This window comes from Micropterus dolomieu, linkage group LG02 (genome assembly GCF_021292245.1).
Source record: "Micropterus dolomieu isolate WLL.071019.BEF.003 ecotype Adirondacks linkage group LG02, ASM2129224v1, whole genome shotgun sequence".
In the NCBI taxonomy this organism is placed as follows: domain Eukaryota; kingdom Metazoa; phylum Chordata; class Actinopteri; order Centrarchiformes; family Centrarchidae; genus Micropterus; species Micropterus dolomieu.
Window position 1 is genome coordinate 31117585 of NC_060151.1, and position 23156 is coordinate 31140740.

A 23156-nucleotide genomic window follows, 5' to 3' on the forward strand; every position below is an offset into this window, starting at 1 on the left:
AGTGTAACGGTTCATTAGCGCTCCTCCACTGATAAACACGGCATTAGCTTTGTGGCTCATTTAGCAACGGGCAGTGTTAGCTGCTGTAACGTTATGTGATTTTAGAGAATATTTAGAAGTGATGAACTAGAGACAAATGTGGACCGTTCGCTAGAACTGCCACACTGTTTGAAATAAATCTACAATCACGTCTGTCAGCAGCTTCCGACACCCAACTACTGTAACATTAACCTGCGGTGAGCCGAGAGGAAGCCGGGGGAGGGCAGCGAAAACGGGAGGGTTAGCAAGTCATGAATGTTTTCAGGAGAAGTGACTGGGTCTGTTTTTATTATAGTTATTTAAGTCATGTAATTAACATGACAAAAGACCGACTCATTGTTTTCTTCTGTGGTTTTTGTGGTGAGGCAGTGTTGTTAACAGGAGCTGCAGCTGCAGCGCCTTCTGGTGGGCAAACTATGCAACACTCATGTCATGAGTGAAGGATCTGAATCTGTTTCTTTTTTAATTGTCATATATCTGCTGTTATAAACGGCCGATGACGATTAAATGCAATTAGCTCATATCGGCCGATAAATCGGTCGGGCTCTGCTTCATACACACTATACACACAATACACAACATAACACACACAGACATACACAACATAACACACATTATACACACAACACACACACACTGTAATATACACCTAATACACAACAGAACAAACTGTAATACACACATAATACACAACATAACACACATAACATAACTCACACACTGCGTAACACACAAAACACACATAATACACAACGTAACACACAGTCTGAGTGTGCGTCCTCACTGGCTTCCTGATAACAGACCCTGAGGAAAACGTCTGAGTTACAGATCAGATCCTGTCAAACAGAAAGAAAAAGAAAAACAGCAGAAGTTCCCGTTAACGTCTCCTTATCTCCACACACACACACACACACACACACACATGTGCTAACAGCTCTGCAGGGCGGGAACTGTTGTTTTTGTTTTTTGGCGCCTTGTTTCTGGGATGTTCAGGGTTGTCACAGCAACGGGAGACGGGTTCAGCTCAGCACACGCATCGTTACACCCACGTATCTTTTATCAGTGAAAAACGTAAAGCTGGACTAAAAACCTGTGTGTGCGTGTGTGTGCGTGCGTGTGCGTGTGTGTGTAGGAGCTGTACATGTGTGCGGTCCAGGAGTTGAGTCGGTATCCTGAGCTGGTGGAGGACGTCCTCAAACTGCAGAGATGGACCGAGATCTTACACTGCCCGTAAGACACACACACACCCTGGTGTTTTGATTCGTCAGCGGCCTCACGGCTTGTTCGTTGCTATTGGTTACCCCAAGTCAAGTCTGTCACACATGATGTTTGTAAACGACGTGATTATCATATTTTTCCCATGTATTTATCATATACCTGTCACATATTAATGAAATATCTATTAGCTACTTCCTCATGTGTCACATATAATTTATTATTTGCTCATGTATTTATTGCATAATGTTCTTTGTAAAGTTGCCTGTAGATGTTATTTATGATTTAATTTTTATTATTGCAGACGTCAGTTGTTGTTGTTTAATAAAAAATATCGAAGCTAATTGCTGATACTTAAACTTCTAACAATAATTTGATTGATTTATGACTTAATGTTTCGAGTTAAGCAACAAGTTAATCTGTTTAAATTATTTCTGTCTTTGTGTGTTTAGCTCGAATGAGGAGAAGGAAAGCAGGAAGAAGCAGGTTCGTCCTCTGTTCAGACACTTCAGACGCATCGACGCCTGTCTGCAGCCCAGGGAGGCGTTCAGGGGCTCCGACGAGAGTACGACACACTGAAACCCAACGCACACACACACACACACACACACACACACGTGCGTGGACAGAAATACCAAAGCTTCACTACGCTGTATTATCTGTAAACACACATCTGAAATGCAAACACACCTGCAGCCTGAGGTCTGGATATACAAATCACAATCTGACACACCCAGGACACACACACACACACACACACACACACACACACACACACACACACAGTTGCCACAAATCCAGGACTTGTTTAACATAGCTTAGCACAAAGACTGAGAGCACTGTTAGCCTAGCTTCATCAAAAGAAAATAATAAATCCACCTTCCAAGGCCGTCTGATTTACATGTTGTATCTTGTTAGCTAACAACACATTCTGTAGTCAGCTTGTTTTAATTGAGCAGAGTCTGGGGTCAAGACCTAGAAGCTAAATATTAGCTAGGCACACTCTGAAGCTAGCTCTAAGCTAAGGAGAGGCTAACGCTAATCTACTGTAATGGGACCTAGGAGCTAACTGTATGCTAAAAGAACCCAAAAGTTAACTTAATTGAAACTGTATGACTCGTGTATTTTTACCATGTATATATGACAAATGCAATGATACTCATAATCTTACCTATCAGACAGGAAGCACAGGGTCTTGGAACATGAAATAAAAAGCTAACTTTAGGCTAATAGAACATAGAAGCTAAAGCTTAAGTAATAGGAGCTACAAGCTAAACCTAAACTAAAGAAGCTAAATCAAAACTAATGAACCTAGAAGCTAAATCTTAACTGATAGAAGCTAAATCTAAAGGAATGGGACATAGAAGCTAACTGTAAGCTAATAGCACCTAGAGGCTAAATCTAAACTATCAGAAGCTAAATCTAAACTAATAGGACCTAGAAGCTAATTTTAAGCTAATTAGAACATAGAAGCTAAAACTAAACTAAAGGGAACTAGAAGCTAACTGTAAGCTAATAGTACCTAGAGGCTAAATCTAAACTAATAGAAGCTAAATCTAAACTAATTTGACCTAGAAGCTAATTGTAAGCTATTAGCACCTACAGGCTAAATCTAAACTAATAGGACCTAGAAGCTAACTTTAAGCTAATAGCACCTAGAGGCTAAATCTAAACTAACAGGCGCTAGAAGCTAAATCTAAACTAATGGGACTCCTAGGCTAAATCTTTACTGATAGAAGCTAAACCTAAACTAAAGGGACCTAGAAACTAACTGTAAGCTAATAGCACCTAGAGGCTAAATCTTTACTGATAGAAGCTAAACCTAAACTAAAGGGACCTAGAAACTAACTGTAAGCTAATAGCACCTAGAGGCTAAATCTTTACTGATAGAAGCTAAATCTAAAATAATTGGACCTAGAAGCTAACTTTAAGCTAATAGAACATAGAAGTTAAAACTAAACTAACAGGCGCTAGAAGCTAAATCTAAACTAATGGGACTCCTAGGCTAAATCTTTACTGATAGAAGCTAAACCTAAACTAAAGGGACCTAGAAGCTAACTGTAAGCTAATAGCACCTAGAGGCTAAATCTAAACTGATGGAGGCTAAATCTAAACTAATTGGACCTAGAAGCTAACTGTAAGCTAATAGAAACTAGAAGCCAAAGCTAAGGTTTGTGTGTACTTGTGTGTCTAGTCTTCTGCAGGGTCTACACTCCAGATCATTCCTACGTCACCATCCGGAGTCGTCTGTCCTGTCGGGTCGGAGAGATTCTGGCTCTGGTCAGAGAGAAACTCCAGTACAGTGAAGACCAACCAGTCCTGCCCGGAAACCTCATTCTGGTGGCCGTCACATCAGCCGGAGGTCAGACTACAGTCACCGCTTCAGTTTCCACGATGAGCACAATGATTTTCATATCACTGAGCTGTTTCTCTAAATGTTGTTCATGAATGTGTGTTCAGAGAAAGCCGTGTTTCGTCCCAGTGACGAGGCCGTGTTCACCACGCTGGGAGTCAACACTCACCTGTTTGCCTGTGAAGCCTCTGAGCTCGACTCACTGGTGAGGAACTGATTTATTTATTGGTTCACTAATTGAGTGTACAGCAAATGCTGCCAACAAGATAACATAAAAACAGGTTTTCTCGTTTATTAGATTCATCAAAATGAAAAAAAGAAACACAGTCATGTTAAAGTTTTGATGCCCCAAATATTTAATAAACGGATGATACAAGGATGGTAAAAACTTGGTCTCAAAAGACTACCGTTTGGACTACCGTTTTAAAGCCTCCAGTTTGGCATTTTGTCCATCGCCATCTTGTTTTTTTGGAACCAGACGTGACCGTATTTGGACAAGAGGGTGGAGCTAGCTAGCTTGTTTAGCAAGGTGCATCTGTAATTCACGTTAACTGTGATATTAACCGGGATGCTAATTTTGGCTAACAGGTATAAAACAAGATTTACATGTTTACGTGTTGAAGAAGACTTGAAACTAGCGACTGAGACCATAAACTCATTAGGAAAGTGGAGTTGCCCCCTGCAGGCCATAGGAGGATTTCTACTGTTCTGCCCCCTGCAGGCCTGGGGGGTTTATTGCCTCCAGAGGGAGCAGGTGGTGTTTTATAACGGTTTGGTTTCCTGCACCCTCAGCTTCCTCTTCCTGAGGAGATCCACTGGACGCCGGGTGACAGCAAACTCCACGACATGTCAGCGGAGGAGGTGGCCAATCAGCTGGTGGTGTTTGACTGGGAGCTCTTCAGCTGCGTGCACGAGGTCAGTGAATCCGGATTCTGTTACTCTCTATCATGTAGAATTTTAAATACAAACAAAAACTGAAAAACTCGGCTCCCTACAATATGCCATACGTGACGTTATACTTGACTCTGTGACTCCTTAAGTTATAGGGTTGGGCGTTCTTGTAGCAGAGTGTATATATTGTAAAACTTCAATTAAAAGCAGAGTCTCAAATTGCCGCTTGTCCCCTTTACTGGCCTGGTGTAGAAAAAGTTTTTGACAAATAAACGCAGGTCTGGATTTGAAGCCTGGTCGGAGTTTTTATAGAAGTTCTATTTATAAAACCTCTTAAAGCCCGCCGGGTCGCCTGCTTTAGCTGCTTCAAAGCTGCAAATATAAATGTTTAAGTACATCGTTAGATCAGTTAGATTCCCCACAACTCAAGCAAATAAAAGCCGGGATATTAAAATTTATTTTATTTAAAAAAAAATTTATGGTAGATATATTTTATATCTTGGTAACGGTATATATCATAGTACAGTAATTGTTCTGTAAATTCAATTAAGTAATGGTTTAAAATAACTAGAGTCGCAACAATTAATTAATTGCCAACTATTTTGATAATCGAATTATCAGTTCAGAGTCCTTTTTTAAGACAAATAAGTTAAATTCTCTGATTCCTAGCGTCTTAAATGTGATTTCCTGGTTTCTTTTCTCCTCTGTGACAGTAAACAGAATTTCTATGGGTTATGGCTAAACAAGACCTTTCAGGAGACTTTACAGCTGTTTTGTCTTCTTCGTCGTTGGTGTCTCCTGCAGGTGGAGTTTGTGTGTTATGTGTTTCACGGAGAGCAGTCCCGCTGGCGCCCCCTAAACCTGGAGCTGGTACTGCAGCGCTGCAGCGAGGTGCAGCACTGGGTGGCCACGGAGATCTTGCAGTGTCAGTCGCTGCCAAAGAGGATCCAGCTGCTCCGCAAGTTCATCAAGATCGCAGCGCTGTGAGTGCAGACAGGACGCTGCGTCAGGGAGATCATGCCTCTCCCACCGCATGGTACCAGCTCATCTCGAATCGTCACTTTATGGGCTCCATCCTTTAACGCACTCCTCCTACAGATTTGATCGGATTGTCTTCAAATTTGGGCAGTGTGATCTAAAGGCATGTGTGATGCCAATTTGCGAAACATTTTAGGATTCATCAAAGGGCGTGTCCGTGGCGTGGCGCTGAATTTTGATGTTTCGCCGTTGAAATGGAAGTAGTATGTAAATGGACAGGACATCAAATCTGTCCCATACTTCACATGTGTTATAAGAATCTCACCGTGGAGACCTCTACACGCCAATATCCAGTCCTAGTTTCGTGCGGCATCGCTATAATGACCAGCTACGTTGAGGGTGGTATTAAATCTGCAATGGAGGATGGGGCACAGTAGGCGAGGCGAGCTGAGCTGGTACCATCAGCGGGTAAGCAGCATAGATCAACTCGTGTCATTACAAATGTCTCGTCTCACACAAGAGACCAGATGTTCTTAATGACACGAGCACAGGAGGTACCGGGGATTCTGCTAAAGACATAATCAAACCTGCTGATCAAACAATTAGTCTATTAATCAACTGACAAACAAATAATTTAGCTCCAACAGTTAAATTGTTTTTTGGTATTAATTAAGCACTATAAGGCAGCAGTTTCTCCAGTTATGAGGAAGTGCCGCTTTTCTCTGTTTTATATCATTTTAAACTTTTAATCTCTTTGGACTGTCAGTCAAACTTTCTTTTCTTTTTCTTTTTATTTTTTTTAACCCTTCCATGCTTGACGTCCACCGACAAATCCTTTTATTCTCAGGAAACCAGACCAGTAAAAAAAAAAAAAATTTTCAACTAAATAAGATGTTAAAAATACTTTGAAATTTTAATGATATATTTCTTCTACGTTTTGTTCTGTGTTTGAAAACACATCTGTCCACTCCAGTGGACGTTCTGCACCAAAGGGTTTATTCTGCCTTATTTTATGTCTTATTTAAAATTATGATATAATTTGTGGTTGAATATTTTGATGTATATTAAGACCACTTGCTTTTAGTAAATGTTTTAAAAACATATAGTTTTTTGGACCTACAGTATATTGAGTTCCACTGAATCAAATGCTGTTGATGCACGGTAGACACATTTCATAATTAAATATATTAGTTTATAGGCATAGTTTTTCACTTGTTTACAAGTAAAAAAAAACATAAAAAAATGATTACTTTGTGATTTACTAATTCATGAATCAAAAGGTTAATGTTAGGTTTTATAACATCGGGTCATTGTCTTCTTGTTCATCGTATAAAAATGTTTAGAGAGCTGTGAGCAGAGCAGGTGAGCTCATGATACCTTAAAGTGTGATTTTTCTGAGTGACAAAGACTCGACTGTAACAGGCCTCGCCCGCCCGCTCGCTCGCTCGCTGCCGTCTGTGTGTGAAGGTTAAATCAGCCGTTCTGTGTTTCAGCTGTAAGCAGCAGCAGGACCTGCTGTCGTTCCTCGCTGTGGTTCTGGGTCTGGACAACCCCGCTGTCAACAGACTGCGACTCACCTGGGAGGTACAGCACTCACCTGACAAGCTCAGCCTTACCTTCATGCAGCCCAACACTCCTCTGAGAGAAAACAATGGTCACAGGTGTTTGGAGTCCCTTAACATAAACCTCTGAGCTGAATATTGATTGTTGATGTGAAGGAAAGAAGCTCGGCACAAAGAGGAGAAAACATCTCATCATCATCTGGTCACTTTTAAACAATTAACTGATCGCCTGTTTTAGATTTTCCTCCAGAAATTAATGAATGTCTTAAAGATGTTTTGGGTGGTGTTGATTCTTTTGGTTTTTGTAGCTGTAAATTTGTGACAGTTTAGTTTTCACTGAAAGGTTCCATTGTTTACTGTGATCTTTAGATTTGGTGACTTGTTTTATTGGTGCTGTGTGATTTTAAAGTGTCAGACACAGATCTGGCATCCACAGCGCCGACCGATCAATACGCTACAGCGTTACAGTGATCTAACCTGTGTGTGTGTTCAGGGTCTCCCGGGGAAGTTCAGGAAGCAGTTTCAGCAGTTTGAGAGCATCGCGGTGAGTTTCTGATGATGAAAGTCACCGTCCTCATCATCACTGAGCTTGTTGAACTGATGCTGATGTGATCACAGGGTTGGGTATCGAAAACCGGTTCCAGGTTAGATACGGTACCAAATACCAAGAACCATAATTTGGACAAGACCCGTGCATTTGCGGTTCCTAATTTCCTGCATATCTCAGCTCCTGACTGAACTGCAGTGAACATTTTACAGTCCATCAAAGTGTCTCTGATCTGCCAGGAGCTGCTACGCCGACCTAACGTCACCTCATTTGTTACGCCAACAAAGCCTGAAGAAGAGAGTCCTTCTGTTTCCAGTCCTGGACCGCGGCGGACCGCAGCAAACGCTCCAAAGTTTGGCTCAGCTTCGCTAAAAAAAGAGAACGACGCAGCAAAATGCAACAGCTGCAGTAAAGGAGGTTTGGTGCGAGGCAGGAAGCAGCTCCGACACGACGAAGTGTTTCCTTCAACACGGCGTAAATCTGAAGGAACGCTTCACCGTGGTCAACGGGTCGCGCTCTCCCAGCTACAGCTAACGCTAAAAGTACCAGCATCTCATGCTGGATCGAATTGAAACGATACCCAGCCCTTTGTGACGAGTTGTCGGAGGTCAAACCATCGACAGACACCAGCATCATGTCAAGGAAACTTAGATTTGTCTGTGGTAAAAGAAATGATTCTGCTCTTTGGGATTGAAAATAAAAAGGAATATGATTGATATGTATTGATCTGAACCTATAGGACCCCTCCAGGAACCATAAGTCCTACAGAGACCTGATCACCAGCCTGAGACCTCCACTGATCCCCTTCACACCTCTGCTGCTCAAAGGTGAGGCCGTGACGTGAATGCTGAGGTTGGTTTAGTTTTCTCCTCTTCATCAGCTCCGTTAGGGAACCAAACAGTATCCTGCTGAGGTTTTGCCTCTGACGGTCTTGTTGTCCCTTGAGAGTCTCCTGAAACAGAATCAAGGACTAAACCACCTCAACAAGACTTTGATTCTGGGTCATCAGTTCATTCCTGGATCATTTAGAAATCTTCAGTTCATCCTCTGAGACTGTTTGTCCTCCAGCTGTGGACCCAGATGTGAAGCCGGCGCAGACATGTTAGCACGTTAGCTGCACCTCGCTAATTAGCACTTCTGGCTAATCAGCTCCATGTTACTGTTAACCTGCTACACACACACACACACACACACACACACACAGTCAGTCACTTCAAAGACTCTCCTCTTCATCCCGTTTTCTTTTCATCTCGTCTTCAACTGCACTCATTCAACCCAGCAGGCGTTCGCATGCACGCACACACACACACACGCACACACGCGCACACACACACACACACACACGCACGCACACACACACACACACACACGCACACACACACGTTTTCTGCTTTCACTCATTCAGTTTCAAAAGACTTTAAATGAGATTACTGTACACACTGTACGCCGTGTGTGTGTGTGTGCAGCCTTAAGCTCTCTGTCTCCATGGTAACACATCCATGAAGACATGATGAGGGAGGAAAGGATGGAAATGAAGTGGTTAAAAAGAGAAAGAAAGAAGGAAAGAAAGAAAGAAGGGATTAATATTGACGCTATAATTAGAAGATTTCAGTCTCAGCTGCGCCCTGTGGTGAGAAAAAGAACTGCGCCAAAATGGATTTTCAGCTTCAGTAATCAGTTTGTTGGGGCTGAAATGGCAAATGCTCCACACGTATATACGTAGCGCCTTTCTAGTCCACCTGCGTCGTGTTAGGGCTGAACGACACCGAGAATCCGGTCATTTTTCAAAATTAAACACCCTGTGCAGAGTCCTGATTGTAAATCATCAATAAACACAGTTAACGCAGACAAAAAAAGAAACCATTTAAAGAGGTCATAATCTTTTTCCCTCTCCTTTATTGAGTTATAGACCTTTTTTGTGCATGTAACAGGTTTGCAAAGTGAAAAAACCCAAAGTGAGTTCCCATCTCCCACAGAAAACTCTGCTGCCTGAAAACAGCTCGTTTAGCTTTCATCCCTGTGACATCACAGGGATGAAAGCTAAACGCGCCTCATATAACGCTCGCCAAGCGGCGACTCCGACACGCCCTCAGAAACAGCGAGCTGCAGCTCACAGCTCTCCTCTCCCTTCCAAACACTAGCTACCCTCCAGGCAGTCAGTGGACATAAAGTTGTTCCTGTGATGTAGAGACAGAGCTCAGTTAAAACTTTATGGATACAGATTAATAACTCGCCGCTCTGAAACTCTCGCTCCAGTCCAGACCAGTACGGCTTAACCCGAGCTGTTTACCGGCTTCTTGCTGACCCGCCCTTCTCTGCTTCTGATTGGCTAGTAGTCCTTAACTAGGAACTGAGCATGTGCAACTCCCAACAAAGATCATTTAGAGACGAGATGTGTCACTCCATAGCTAAAACGAAGCCTTCAACACAGGCTGAAAAGAGGAGCTGCAGCAATGTGCAGTATGACAAAAATATAACCATGTAAACCTGCTCTGGTACAAACTCTAAATAAGATGAGGAACCTGAAAATGAGCAGAATACCACCTCTTTAAATGTTCAGTGTGTAAGTTTTAGTGGCGTCTGGTGGTGAAAGTTGTGAATTGCAACCCACGGCTCAGTCACCGCTCACCCCTCCCTTTGTAAGCGAGCAGGAGAAGCTACAGTGGCCGACACGCTCTGTCGGCTCTGAGCTAAATAATACGTGTGGTCCTCCATTTGTCCAAATTTCACTTCTCTTCTTACTTTAATAAACCAAACGACTACCACTGGTGTATGTAGATAGAATTATCTCATGCTGAGGTAATAAAAGCCTAACCGTTCATTATGTAAGGTCTTTATACGCCACTGAAAACATAGTTATGTAAATAATATTGCTTTTATGTCAGTAGATCCTCCCAAATACACACTAGACCTTTAACTACGTAGCCTACTTAATGATAGTACAAGCACAAAAAAGACAGCACATAAACTTAGAGGTGTCAGAACCTAAAACAACGACTTACAGTCATATTCAAGATTCACAAATACTTACATGTAAAGGTGTAACAGTAAGACAATCTTTTATCTTCTAATTATATGACGACCTAAATAATAAATAAACGACTAAATATAATCATTTTAACGACACATGTTCCTTAGCCTTCAGTATTTTTAAACCTGGTCCCTGTTTTCTCATGTTGAAATGACTGGTAGGTACAGAAACTGATGGATTAATTAATGAGCCGCCTTGTTTCCCGTTTCTCTGTCAGACTTGACGTTTCTTCACGAGAGCTGTAAGACGTTTCACGGTGAGCTCGTCAACTTCGAGAAGATGGTGAGTGGATCAGTCAGAGTCAGAAGTACCCCCGAAGAACAAGAAAATGCCACTGCAGCTGCAGATTCATTGACATTTAGGCACCATAACTCTTATTTAATTCTTATAGACTATTTAAGATGTTAAGACTTTCTGTACATGACGTGTACGATTTCTTGCATGAGACCCAACAATGTTTGACTGCACAGCGTGAGTTTATAAAGGGGGCAGAGCTCAGATTTGCACAAACAGAAACTAAAACGTGGAAAATCTGGTGAGAAACTTAAAAACACCAACTTTACTGAAGCAGACTGAAACAAATAAATATGAGATGCATCTGTTTCTTCTCTCTTCCTCCTCCTGCAGCATAAAGTGGCAGAGATGGTGAGGATCATCAGACGCTACAGGAGCAGCCAGCTAGGTAACGCACACACACATTATAACATTATGTAATGGTTTCACCTGTTCATGTGTCAATGCTGCGGCTGTGACCTAAAATAAGGCAGAAATAGCACAGAGTTTGGTTGCAGCTTTGCTTCGATTAGTATTCGGGCTTTACTTTTAGTACAGTTAGGAATACTGCAGTAAAAGTATATGAATTGAAAATGTACTTAAATTATAAAATGAATGGTTGATTCAGTAATTAAAGAATTTGTACTGGTTGTGTGTGACTAAATAAAGTTTCGTCAACGCGGACAGTGCGCACACTAAATAAAGTTTTTTTGCTGGTGGACACTGTCCTCCCACAATGCACTGCACAAAAGAAAGAAATACATAAATTATGGGCCCACAAAATCTGGTAAAACTAAAAAGAATGATCAAATCTTAAGAAAAACATTTTGATTGTCTCATTTCCTGTTGGTATAAAAAGGTAACGTGTTGATATGTTTGTACACAGAGCGAGTATGTAGTACGTACTGTACAGAATGAGTATGTAGTCTGGATTTGTGATACACACAATAAAATGCTTTTATTGTGAAGGAAGGAGCTGCTTCCTAAGCACATATGTTGAGCTTTGTCTCCATCTGGTGGTGATATTGTGTCACTGCACCAATTCATAATAGATTTAAGGATGGATTTAAAATCTCTTACATCCCTGTTTCTCTGTGTCACCTGGTAGCCATGGATACAGAGACGTCCCCCTCCCACCTGCAGACGAAGGCCTACGTCCGTCAGTTACAGGTGATCGACAACCAGAACCTGCTGTTCGACATGTCCTGCAAACTGGAGCCCAAAGACACATAGAGGAGACGTCTGAGGTTGGTGAGGACGAGAAAGAGACTCAAAATGAAGAGGAGGAGGAGGAAGACGACGATCAGACGCCTCTGTTCAAGCAATTCGTGTCCCGAAACAACAAAGACAAGGAGGGAAAAGCGATGGAAGGAGTGAAAACCTACAACCTCTTCGTCCTCGTCGACCTGAGACAAACAAAAACAAATACAACAGACGTTCTTGATAAGCAGAGGAGGAGGCGGAGCTTCTTCACCTCCTTCATCCACGAGCTTGACTGTCCATAGACTTTTACTTTGCTTCTTCTTTCCCTCCACCTGCCGCTCCTCCTCCCTCGTCCCTCCATCAGCAGCTGTCCAGGCCGCCACGCTGCCACAACCCTCACGTCCACTAACACGCAGAGACGCGCGGTGGGAAACGTTTTTCAGTGAAGCAGAGTTTGCTTCAGCGACAAATCGTCGTCGTTCTTGCGGGATCCATTGTTGAGACGTTCGGAAAGGTCTTCTGTGAGTACTCTGCAAAGACAGACTGAAGACAATCGGCCGTAACTCAGCAGCCTTCAAACTGGATCCTAACATACAGCCGTGTGAGCAAACGGTGCCTTTAGATGATAAAACAGTTTCAGTGAAGCATTACTGCTTTTCTTTTTAAATCCTTTTTTATTCAAGACAAGAGAATCAATAAAGTCTCGTACTTAATTGATTCAACAGTCCAACAAACAGTTTGAAATAGGGATGTCACGATACTAGAAATTTAGCAGTCGATACCAATACCCGTGAAAAACCACAGTAAAAAACTAAACAATAACTTCCATCATGAACATACGCTCCTTTAATAAAAAATTTGAACCTTACAAAAAACAACTAACAGCTGTGCAAGTTGTGGGAGGACGTTCAGGAGGTACGAGAGGTGGTTTGATGTCAATATATTCATGAATGAGCAACCTTGAAATGTGCATAATTACTACATTAATTTTCCAAACCTACAGGTGTGAAATGTTTAAGTGTAGTTTGAGGTTTCTATGTTGAAATGCATCGAGTTGCCCCTTTCAGACGGCCCCTAACTCCTCCCACAGTAACAGGAGCGTTCTTCGCGCTGCAAGCTGCATCGTCATCTTTGGTGATTTTGAGTCGATCCAAACTGTGAAACGTCCGCCTGAATTAGATCTCCAACACAACGGGGAGGAGTCCAGGCTTTCAGACGGAGCTGTTGAAGGTAACAGCAGCGGAAACCGGCCGAATGTTAAATATTAAACTAACTTCATCACAGTTCCCATAAAAGATCCACATGTTGAATCTCCTACAGAAAAACAAAAAGTTTGGTATCGACTTGGTACCGGAGGATCAGTCCTCGTGACATCCCTCATCTGAAGAGATAAAGAACTACTTTAAATAGTAGGTGGCATTCAAAAGTTTATAAACTTGGTCACGTGACATGACTTCAGTATTGTGTTGATATAAAGTAAATCTTCTCGAACACCCGTTACTTGAGCATGAAAACGCCCCCTTTACATATTCAAAACAGCCATTTATATTAAAGTATATATTAAAGAGTTAAACGTGACGCTGAAAACTGCATGCGAACATCATGTCCAAACCGCTGACAGCGGGCAGCCGTGTGTTTGCTCATTGGCTGCATGTTAGGAAGTGACGATGGCCGATAGAGAGACGAGTCGCTGCTCTGAGCGACGAAGAAATGAATCCTCGTAATGTTGTTGGACTCGGTTACTTCCTTTTTCCTGACTTTCTGCACTTTCCTTCCACCTGTGGCGGCTGACCAATCAGACTAGAGACAATCTGACCACGTGACTGACACCTGCTGACCTTTGAACCCTCCAATGAAAGGCCTCCACCCTGTCGTCCAACCGCCATTTCATGAGAAACAAGAATTTTACCGTATTGGCCCGAATATAATAGCGCATCAGATATTGTTTTTTCGCCACAGAGTGTTGCATCATGGGTCGGTTTGTGTGAGGAAGGTTACGGTCACGCTCACAGATAAGTGGTGTCTCAGACCTCCTCCCCCGTTGAGCGATGGTCTCTCTACTTTTTGTAAATGTTTTCCTTTCTCCGTCTTTCAAACCTGTGACATATTTTGTATCTTCAAAACGACATTTTCAGAAAAAGCCGAGGTTGTTTAATCGTCAGGGTCGTCGTTATATTTGGGTCAATACGGTACTTCTGCGAGGATGCACGTAAACATCTCTACGGACCTACACAGTGTGAAGGCCGTTATGATGAGGGTGCAGACACCCAAATATCATCAAACGCCGCACGTCAAACAGCTGACTGGTTGATCCAACTTCCTGTTTGGTGGCAGGTTTGAAACACTGGAATTGAACTGGATTGGCTGAAGTTACATCCTGAAATATGACGATGCGTTCACTGACGGTCGTTTGGGTCGGTCACGGTGCGCTCGTGGACTCATCACATGATGGGAATTAGTTAGTGGAGGACGGTCTGGATGTTTCCTCGCTGGATCAGAGTGTGTAGATGCTGGTTTTCTACCGAACGTGATCTCAGTTTCAGCCTGAAGACGCTCTTCGGTCTTTTCTTCTTTTTGTTTCAGGACTTTGACAAAGAACATTATCATTAACTGTCTCTCACAGTGTTTTATGATTCAACAGGAGAGTTGGAAAATTCCCACACGATAGTTTTCACACTCGCTTTAAAGGACCATACTGGTGTTTTTTTAATGTTTGAACCAGTCACACACAGTGTTTTACATCTAGTTCTTTCCAGGCAGCCGTTGGCTTCAGCTTTCATTTCAGTCGTCAGTCGTAATATCAGTAGATATTAATCAAGAGGCTTTAATAAAAGTTTGACTTAAAACTCCTACCTTAATGACAAAAGTGTTATAATGAACTTAAAATCTAAAACACACAAGTCTGTTTTGGAAAGTGTTGTGTGGAGAGAGTTGGAGTAAATTGGCTAAAACATGCAAAAAAACACAGGTATGGTCCTTTAATTAATCACAAGCTGACTGAACTGATAATCAGCTGTGTTTATGACAACATACCAGAGACATGAATACAAACATCGAAAAGAGTCGACAGGAATTTTTTTTTTTTTTCTCTCAGCGTTTGGGATCTAATTACTGAACGACCAATCGGCTGTAAGGAATGACCCAGTCAGCCCCACAGAGCTGCCCTGCCATTGGTCAGTTCAGTGGATTGGCGGGTCGAGGTCCAAGGCAATAATACAGCGACAGGAAGTGAAGCTGGTTGGTCAACTTATCGCAGCAACAAAGCACTTTTGCCAAACCTCAGGGCTCAGAGACACAGAGAGGTTTTGTTTACTCTTTATTCTAGATTTTCAGTAGAGTTTGGTTCAGTTGAGTCCAGTTGTGTTGCGATCGATTGGTTCTGTGTTGTACAGCTGATCACACTTCAATCATATTTACTGTACTAATAGAAATCTACAGAGTTGTTGTTTTTCTGCTGTGATCACCACCAGGTCTGAGTCCAGCTGTCCACATGGAAACATTGTCTTACTTTGGTTTTTGGAGCCAGAGTCGTGCACTGAAGAGTTTTTAGAAAGAAATCATAGTGAAAGCCTTCCAGCAGCTCGCAAACCCAGAGCTTTTGAGACCAAAGCCACCATCTTATAAAAAAAGAAAGAAGAAAAAGTTATAATATTGTGACAAAAAGGTAATTTTACTACACTGACTTAATGAGTGTGTGAGCCCCTCTCCATTATAGGCTTTACCTTGTGTTAAACATTCAAAGTAATTATACAACCACTTCTCATTCCCAAATTAGCTACGCTTTGTCGTGTCCTTCGGCGTCTGGCGCCAACGCACATGGCAGCCTTTAGTGCCACTGCTGAACGCTAAAAGTAGGCATATTATACATAACAGAAAGGTCACAGTGAAGTGGAGGTTCGGATGGGCTAGTGGGTCAGAAACCAGGCTTTCACCCGGAGACCAGTGTTCGTTTCGTGTGTGAAACAAAAAGTCAACATTGATTTAAGTTACGTAGTTATTTTAACCCAAACCTTTTCCTAAACCTAACCAAACTGCGACGTTTCACGACGTTAACCACTAGTTTTATTTTGAAAGTCTAACCGGATATTGCATATTTAATTAAGCTAACTTAACCACGAAGCCCTGCATGTGTAAAGACGACGTTAAAGGGTACAAAGGGCGTTAAAAAGCGACACCAAGGGGTCTTAACCAAGCGTCCATAAGTGACGAGTTGGGATGAGAACAGGTCAAATTTTCAGTCGATTTCTTGCTTTGCGATGAAACTCTTCAGTCAGGACCGCTCACGTGTTTGTAAAAATGACCTGAAAAGGTGTAAATGGTTTTAAAAAATGTTGTCTGTGCTCAGCTCTGGTGGACGGTAAGACTTTGTCATACTCCATCTGTACCATAACATCCTGTTTGTAAAAGCTCAGTGAGGCTGATCCTGTCCACCTCCCATCCACGTCAGAACAAGACCAGGTAATATCTCTATGAAGAGATAATGTCTGTTTTATTTTCTTATTTAATTTTACAACCTGGCTCTTATTTTGGCAGCTTTGTGACGCCGTGGTGAAACAAGGCTAAAAAAACAGGACGTTTCATTTAAGGAGTAACTTAAACACTAAATCACTGCACGAGGTGAGAACATCGACCATGATTTCCACCTCGGGTAACCGATGGCTGCTGTAACGCAACAGTCCTACATTTTCCTTTTAACTTTGCACTGCTTAACCATTTTGTAATAGTTGCTGTTATGTTTTTACAATAGAGGATCTCTAATGGGAGTTAAACTCAGGACAGGATCGTAACAGAAGTCTCAAATTTTCATAAGCTATTTTACAGCATTACAGATGTTGAACACGATGTGACGTGATGCTGCTGGATTTTGAAAACCTCCAGAACCTCTCCAGTTTGACAAGACCTTATATATGTTTTTTCTCAGCTCTCATTCAGTATGACGGTGTGCATAGTTCCAGGTCGGATTTGGGCCACTTTCGTTTGTAGTCCAAATCATATATCAAGATTAAAAAGAACGCATGCGACCTAAGTATGCTAGTTTGAATTTGAACTCCCTTAAACATGAGATCAAGTTTGAACTCCAGTGAGCAGGAGTTTGAGTTAAAATTTCTGGGAACAAGAGTCGAAACTCAAGTCGGAACCCCTCTAGATCATAGTTTGAGCTTGAACCCAAGTTCAAACGCCCACGAGTTCAAACTCACAAACACACGAGTTTGAGAAAAGCATATCGTGCGTACTCGAGAGTTTTGACAACTCTTCTCTTGATTGTTTAGCAGTCGTTGCGTCCGATGGTTAGGGTGGGGTTAGGGTTAGCCAATCAGAGACAGAGTAGGGGGCAGGACTCGACGCAAAGCTGATGTCCGTCAAATGAGAGTTGTAGAAACTGGTTCTTCGACATGTTTTCAGTTGAGCATGACGTATTTGAAGAACGGTCTGAGATCACGATGAGTTTTCAGGACTATTTGCTGTTAAAGGTCTTGTCGAGGTGGAAACGTTTGCGGCGGTTTGGTCGGGTTCAAAGTTTGTGAAACCCAGCGAAGATGACATCAACACTAGTCTGCCGGTGGCTCTCTCAGGACCACTTCCTGGGTGTCTGGCGTTTTGTTATGGATCCCACCGTAGTTCTGGGCAGAAACAGAAGTCCTGAATCCCAACTGTCTCTAATTTTCACCTGAACAAAACAATTCTCAACGTTGAACTAACCTGATCAAACCTTCAGTTCAACCAGTGTTTCGGACCAATCGCAGCTTCTGCCTGTAATTCTGCTGATATCCATAATTTCTGGAGGTGGGCAGCCTCTTGGGTCGAGGCCAGCCGCTGGATGAAAACACTGAAAAAATGTGTATATAGTGCAACCCTGTTAATAGGCAAATACTAACGGAGACTCTATTTTATGTATGAGCTGAGGGAGAGACACTAACTCAAGGAGAAATATTTGATTTGATGTTTTTATTTGTTAAAGTGTGCGAGAAAGTGTACAGTAATGACAGAAAGAGAAAGATGATGAATTTATGACTTTATGAATTGTACAGTTAAATCTCTTCAGTTTGATTGTTCTGTTTTCTATCTAAAGCTTGGGGTTGTTTCTGTTTGTTTTTTTGTACAGAAGTGGTTGTTTACATCAATACAAGTCCTTATTTCTGTGATCGTCAGACAGACGATGTGTTTGGAGCAAAGGCCTGGGAGGAGGCGGGGCCTGGAGGTTTGGCGTCATATTACAGAATAATCAGGAAAATAACCAGTCTAGCCTGCTTCAATGTATGACGTGTGATTAATAGTTAAGTGATTTTTCTTTATTTTACCAGAAGCAGGTTGTGATATGTGATTAAATTTAATTTATCATAATGTAATAATAATGACATTTTTGAGAATTGTTTTGAAAAATATTTCAAGATATGGATGCAATTTCTGTCTAAAAGTGGTATACATTATAATTTTACTTCAAAAAAGGACTTTAGTTTAGAAGTTTGAATTTTATGAGAAATTATTATAATTTTTAAGAATTAAGTTGTAATTTTGCAAGAAAAAGTTGTCTTAAAAAATTATTACTAGATAAACAAAAAAAGTAGTAACATTTCAAGAATAAAGTCAGAATTTTATGAGAAGTCATAATGTCTTAATAAAGTCAGAATTTTGATGGTAACAATTTGATTAGATAAGTGGTAGATAGTATAATTTTACTAAAAAACATTAAGAAAGAATGAAGTCAATATTTAGAGAAGAGGGCCGTAATTGATTGATTGAATTGTCTCTTTACAAGAATCATAATGTCAGAATTGAGTCAGAAGTTTGAGAAAAGTTTTGTCTCATACTATGACTTAATTCTGTCATTTTCTTCTGTTAACTTCTGTTATGGATTGGCATTAAATAAATACTATTTAATTGAATTCTTAAAATATTTGTACAAATTTAGAACTCTATTGTTGAAATATTTGGACTTTCCTCATAAAATTACAACTTTCGTCATAGTCCAACTTATTCTAGTTTTTAATGTCGTCCGACTTTTTCTAGTAAAATTACTATTGCTTCATAAAACCACAGTTAACTTTTTTTTTACTAAAATCCAAACCATATGTTGAAATTTTCTCACAAAATTTAACTATCCCATCATATAATTTTGTTCCCCCCACAACTTTATTTTCTTAATTTTTTGTGTTTTTTCCCCCAGAATATTATTACTTTATTCTCAACATAACGCCCCCTAACAGCAGCCCTGACACACTGTACTGATGCACTTTATCGTGCCGTTATGTTTATTATCTGCAAAAACAATCTTTTTGTCCAAGTCTGGTAGCGTGTATAAAATATTTTGTTTAAAATTATTTAAGTTCAGCTACTATTGGCCAAAAAAATTATTTGAATGGGGGGAAAAAAGTGAAATCCTAATTTATCTAAGGAAATGTTATAAGCCGAGACAGGACAGTGTACACGTTTAAGGATTTAAGATGTTAATTTTGGTGAGAAACAGATGAATTGGAAAGCTATTAATTACACTGAATCTAACTGCATTGCAGCCTTTAGGTGAAGTTCAGAAATTGATTTGTAGCTCAGCTAAAATGATTGAAAGAAACCGATTTGAAACTGGTCTCGTCTCCTCCAGACGTGTTGCTCCTTCTGCTGTCACACTACAAACACTGAAATAAAACCTCTGGACAACAACAAGAAGTCTTGGTTCACACTCACTTCTCTGTATGTCTGTGTTTGAATTTTATCTGCCACACAAACTTCCCCCACTCAGCACTGTAGCATTTAAAGTTATAAAACTTTCTGAAAACGTTTGAATATTATTAAAGTAAAGTAACATTGTGTGAGTATAAAGTCTTAATTCTATGAGAAAATGTAATTTTACAACAGTTATAATGTCAGAATTATGGTATTTTCAGAAACATTTTGATTTTAAAAAACAATACTTCAAGATACGGTTGCAATTTGAGTAGAAAAGTAGTATATGGTATACTTTTACAACAAAAATATGTCTTTATGGAAGAAGTTTTAATTTTTCATGAGTAACATTATAGTTTGAGAATTATGCTGTAATATGCAAAGGTTTTCTTAAAATTTTATTGTAAGATACAGATGTACCAGAAAAAGTTGTAACATTTCAAGAACGTCGTAATTTTATAAATGTCACAATGTCAGTATTAAGTCATAATTTTTAGAAAAGGTTTGTAATAAACTAAATGTTTCAAGATAAGGTTGCAATTTGAGTAGACAAGAGTCCATCCATCCATCCTGTGTACAGGGTCGCAGGGTAGGTAAGAGTGTATAGTATAATTTTACTACAAAAATAGGAGTTAAGGAAGGAGTTTTCATTTTTCATAACTTCATGTCAAGTCAATATTTTGAGAATAACCTCCTAGTTTTTGAGAAACAGGTAATATGTTATTAAATTGTCATTAATGTATTGATTGATTAAAATTAAGTAATAAATAGAGCCACGCTTGGCCTCCAGTCCCAGCGTGGCTCTGCATCCTATTTTAAAAAAGGAGATTTATGGCAGGAGGTTTACGATAAAACTCCTGGAGCTAGTCCACAATTACCGAGATCGTTGTACGATGTCTCATTAAAATCATAACCTGAGTGTCGCTATGTTTGGTTTGTTTACGTTGTGCAAATTTGGAGGTTGTCAAGGAAGATAATCCGGTGTCGGCGAGGGATGATCCGGTCCTGATCTGCCCCCTAGTGGATTTACGTTTAATCCTCCAGGTACACGCAAAGTACGCAGGCAAGTATGTCGGGGGCTTCATGCTTTACTTTCAACGGAGAGGAACGCTCCTCCAGAACCTCACGGGAGGCGGAGGATTTTCTGAGCAGAATGAGTGATTCCCAGCGCAGAATAAGGATCGCTCTACTTTAAATGCTTTTTCCACTATTTCCACGGCATAAACACAAACTGAACTTTCACTGAGTGGAGGATGAGGAAGATAACTGCAGACTTTGTGTGGTACAGCGATGAGGCCTATGGAGATGGATGTCTGACGGTTACTTTACATAATGTTGCGGGTTCTGTCGGGTTATCTTTATGGAGAATGTTACGTCCAGGTGATGCCGGACTAACCGCTAAATTTGAATTCCCGGGGTGGAAAGTCAAGCAGGTGACACAGGTTCAAGTTTTAACGAAGATTTATTATGATCAGGCAGCAAAACGGAAAGACTTGTCCAGTGGAGATGGTCAGGAGACAAAACAAAACAGTCTGGAGACAAAAATAGGGGACTTAATAATTACAACGAAAGTTATGGGGGGCGTCTGTGAAATAACAAAGATTAGTAGCCTACACAACACTCAATTGTCTGTAGCAAGAGCCCACCTGAAAAACAAAACAGTCTATTAATGATGGGTCCTGCAGCAGGAGGGCGCCGGCGGGTGGCACAGCTGCTGCCATCTCAGGAACTGGTCTACCCTTCTCTTCTACTGCCCGCTACTTCACACGTAGATCAAAGCACAGCACACACGCCGACATGTCGCCGACGCGATCCCACACTTCTCCGTACTTACTAGCAGGAGGCGACTTTAATTGTACACCCCCCCCCCCCCTACTTTGTCCAAGAAAAGTGAGAAAATTGGCAACTTTCTTAAAGATTTAGAGTTGTACGATGCCTGGATTGATAAAGATGACACTTTCTTTTCAGCTCTTCATCAGGTTTGTTTCCAGAAAAGATTATTTTTTGTCTTCAAGAACGATATTGGGCCGAATAGTGGTCTGCACACCTGGCACCAAGCTTCTTTCTGACCACTCTCCTGTTAGTGTGACTGTCTCTCCGCCTGCAGACACTGGAGATTGAACCCTACTCTACTAAGTAAGCATCTCTTTGTGGTGTATGTTGTGTCAGAATGGCAGCAATTCATCGCTGAAAATAGAACTCCAGATATAAGTCCTTCTACATTGTTGGAATCTGCCAAAGCATTTATACGTGGGGCTATTATATCTTCTACGTCAGCACAGAGGACAGTCAATTTAAGAAATCCCGCAGCAGCTCTTTGGGAAAACAGCTGGATGCAGCTCGCGCAGCCTTAAACCAGCTCTTAACCAAGTAAAACGCAAAGTGCACACTGAGGGCCAAAACAGTCAACTTTTTGAGAAGCAACAGTGACTAGCCATGCCAAAGGAAACAAATACCTCTTCTACTGTGTGCAAAGAAAGTTCAACCCCAGTCACTGCAACAGTGCAAAGAAGTGCATCTCTCCTCTCTTGTACCAAGCAAACGTCGTGACAGGTGCTTTATGCAAGAGCAAAGTACTATCGGCGCTAAAGGTGGCAAATTCGCATTTTTGTTTTAACAGGTAATTGTTGAGTGTTGCATAATCTGCTGGGTAGAGCTGCATCCACCGATCTGAAGGAACGCCTGAGCACATATAGTCCTGCTTTAAAAATTATCAACACGAAACACAAGAGTCGTCTGTTCGTGTTCCTTTGTGCCTGTTAAAATGTGCGCAGCAGTGTTGGTGAAGGGAGCTCTGACTGACAGATTAAAGTAGTCCAGGAGAGAAAAATAAAAGCACGTATAACCTTCCGTAAATCCGACGGAGCTGAAAGAAGCAGCATTCTTCACTTGAGCATCAAAACAGACGTTATGCTAAGAGTTCAAGATATTTCAGTCTGAGCCAGCGGACGACAGCCCACACAACGGAAACAATAGAATTACAGCAGCAATCTGGTGGGTTTGGTGTGTGCAAACTCTTTCTGGATGTTGCTGTTCATTTATTCTCCACTGACGACAGGAAAGGGGTTCAGTAACATTAGAGGCCACACAGCTGTGTTCGTGCAGGTCCCTGTGGTCCAAATGTATTGCAATGTAAGATAGTCTCAAGTGTGTTTGTGTGTGTGAGGGGAGGTGAACAGACTCCCCCTGGGAGGACGACAGCTTTCCATCCCTGATTAGGAGAAGGTTTATATTTAGGGTCAATTTGGGGGATGGGTGAAGGTTGGCACTTCAGATTAAAGACACATTTAGAGAAGAGTAGACAGCCCAGACCTCCACCAAGGCCAATAGTCCAGTCTTCTGTGATATGCAAATCCAGCCTGTTCTCTACCCCAGGGCGTCAGATGCCTACGCTTTGTCACGTCC

General features: G+C 41.3%; 2 protein-coding genes across 2 annotated transcripts in view; one reads left to right on the forward strand and one right to left on the reverse strand.

Annotated features, from left to right (window-relative positions):
- rapgefl1 (Rap guanine nucleotide exchange factor (GEF)-like 1) overlaps window positions 1-18533 on the forward strand; it is a 30266-nt gene extending 11733 nt beyond the window's left edge. Inside the window, exons 3-14 of the mRNA XM_046043530.1 lie at window positions 1172-1269; window positions 1707-1819; window positions 3449-3616; window positions 3715-3812; window positions 4400-4522; window positions 5303-5481; window positions 6970-7060; window positions 7532-7582; window positions 8325-8412; window positions 10834-10898; window positions 11244-11298; window positions 11998-18533. Of these exons, the coding sequence (XP_045899486.1) occupies window positions 1172-1269; window positions 1707-1819; window positions 3449-3616; window positions 3715-3812; window positions 4400-4522; window positions 5303-5481; window positions 6970-7060; window positions 7532-7582; window positions 8325-8412; window positions 10834-10898; window positions 11244-11298; window positions 11998-12122 (1254 nt within the window). The 3' untranslated portion in view covers window positions 12123-18533. The remainder of the gene's footprint in view (window positions 1-1171; window positions 1270-1706; window positions 1820-3448; window positions 3617-3714; window positions 3813-4399; window positions 4523-5302; window positions 5482-6969; window positions 7061-7531; window positions 7583-8324; window positions 8413-10833; window positions 10899-11243; window positions 11299-11997) is intronic.
- LOC123967436 (MBT domain-containing protein 1-like) overlaps window positions 12532-23156 on the reverse strand; it is a 28286-nt gene continuing 17661 nt past the window's right edge. Inside the window, exon 9 of the mRNA XM_046043532.1 lies at window positions 12532-12622. Coding sequence (XP_045899488.1) covers window positions 12532-12622 — 91 coding nt within the window. The remainder of the gene's footprint in view (window positions 12623-23156) is intronic.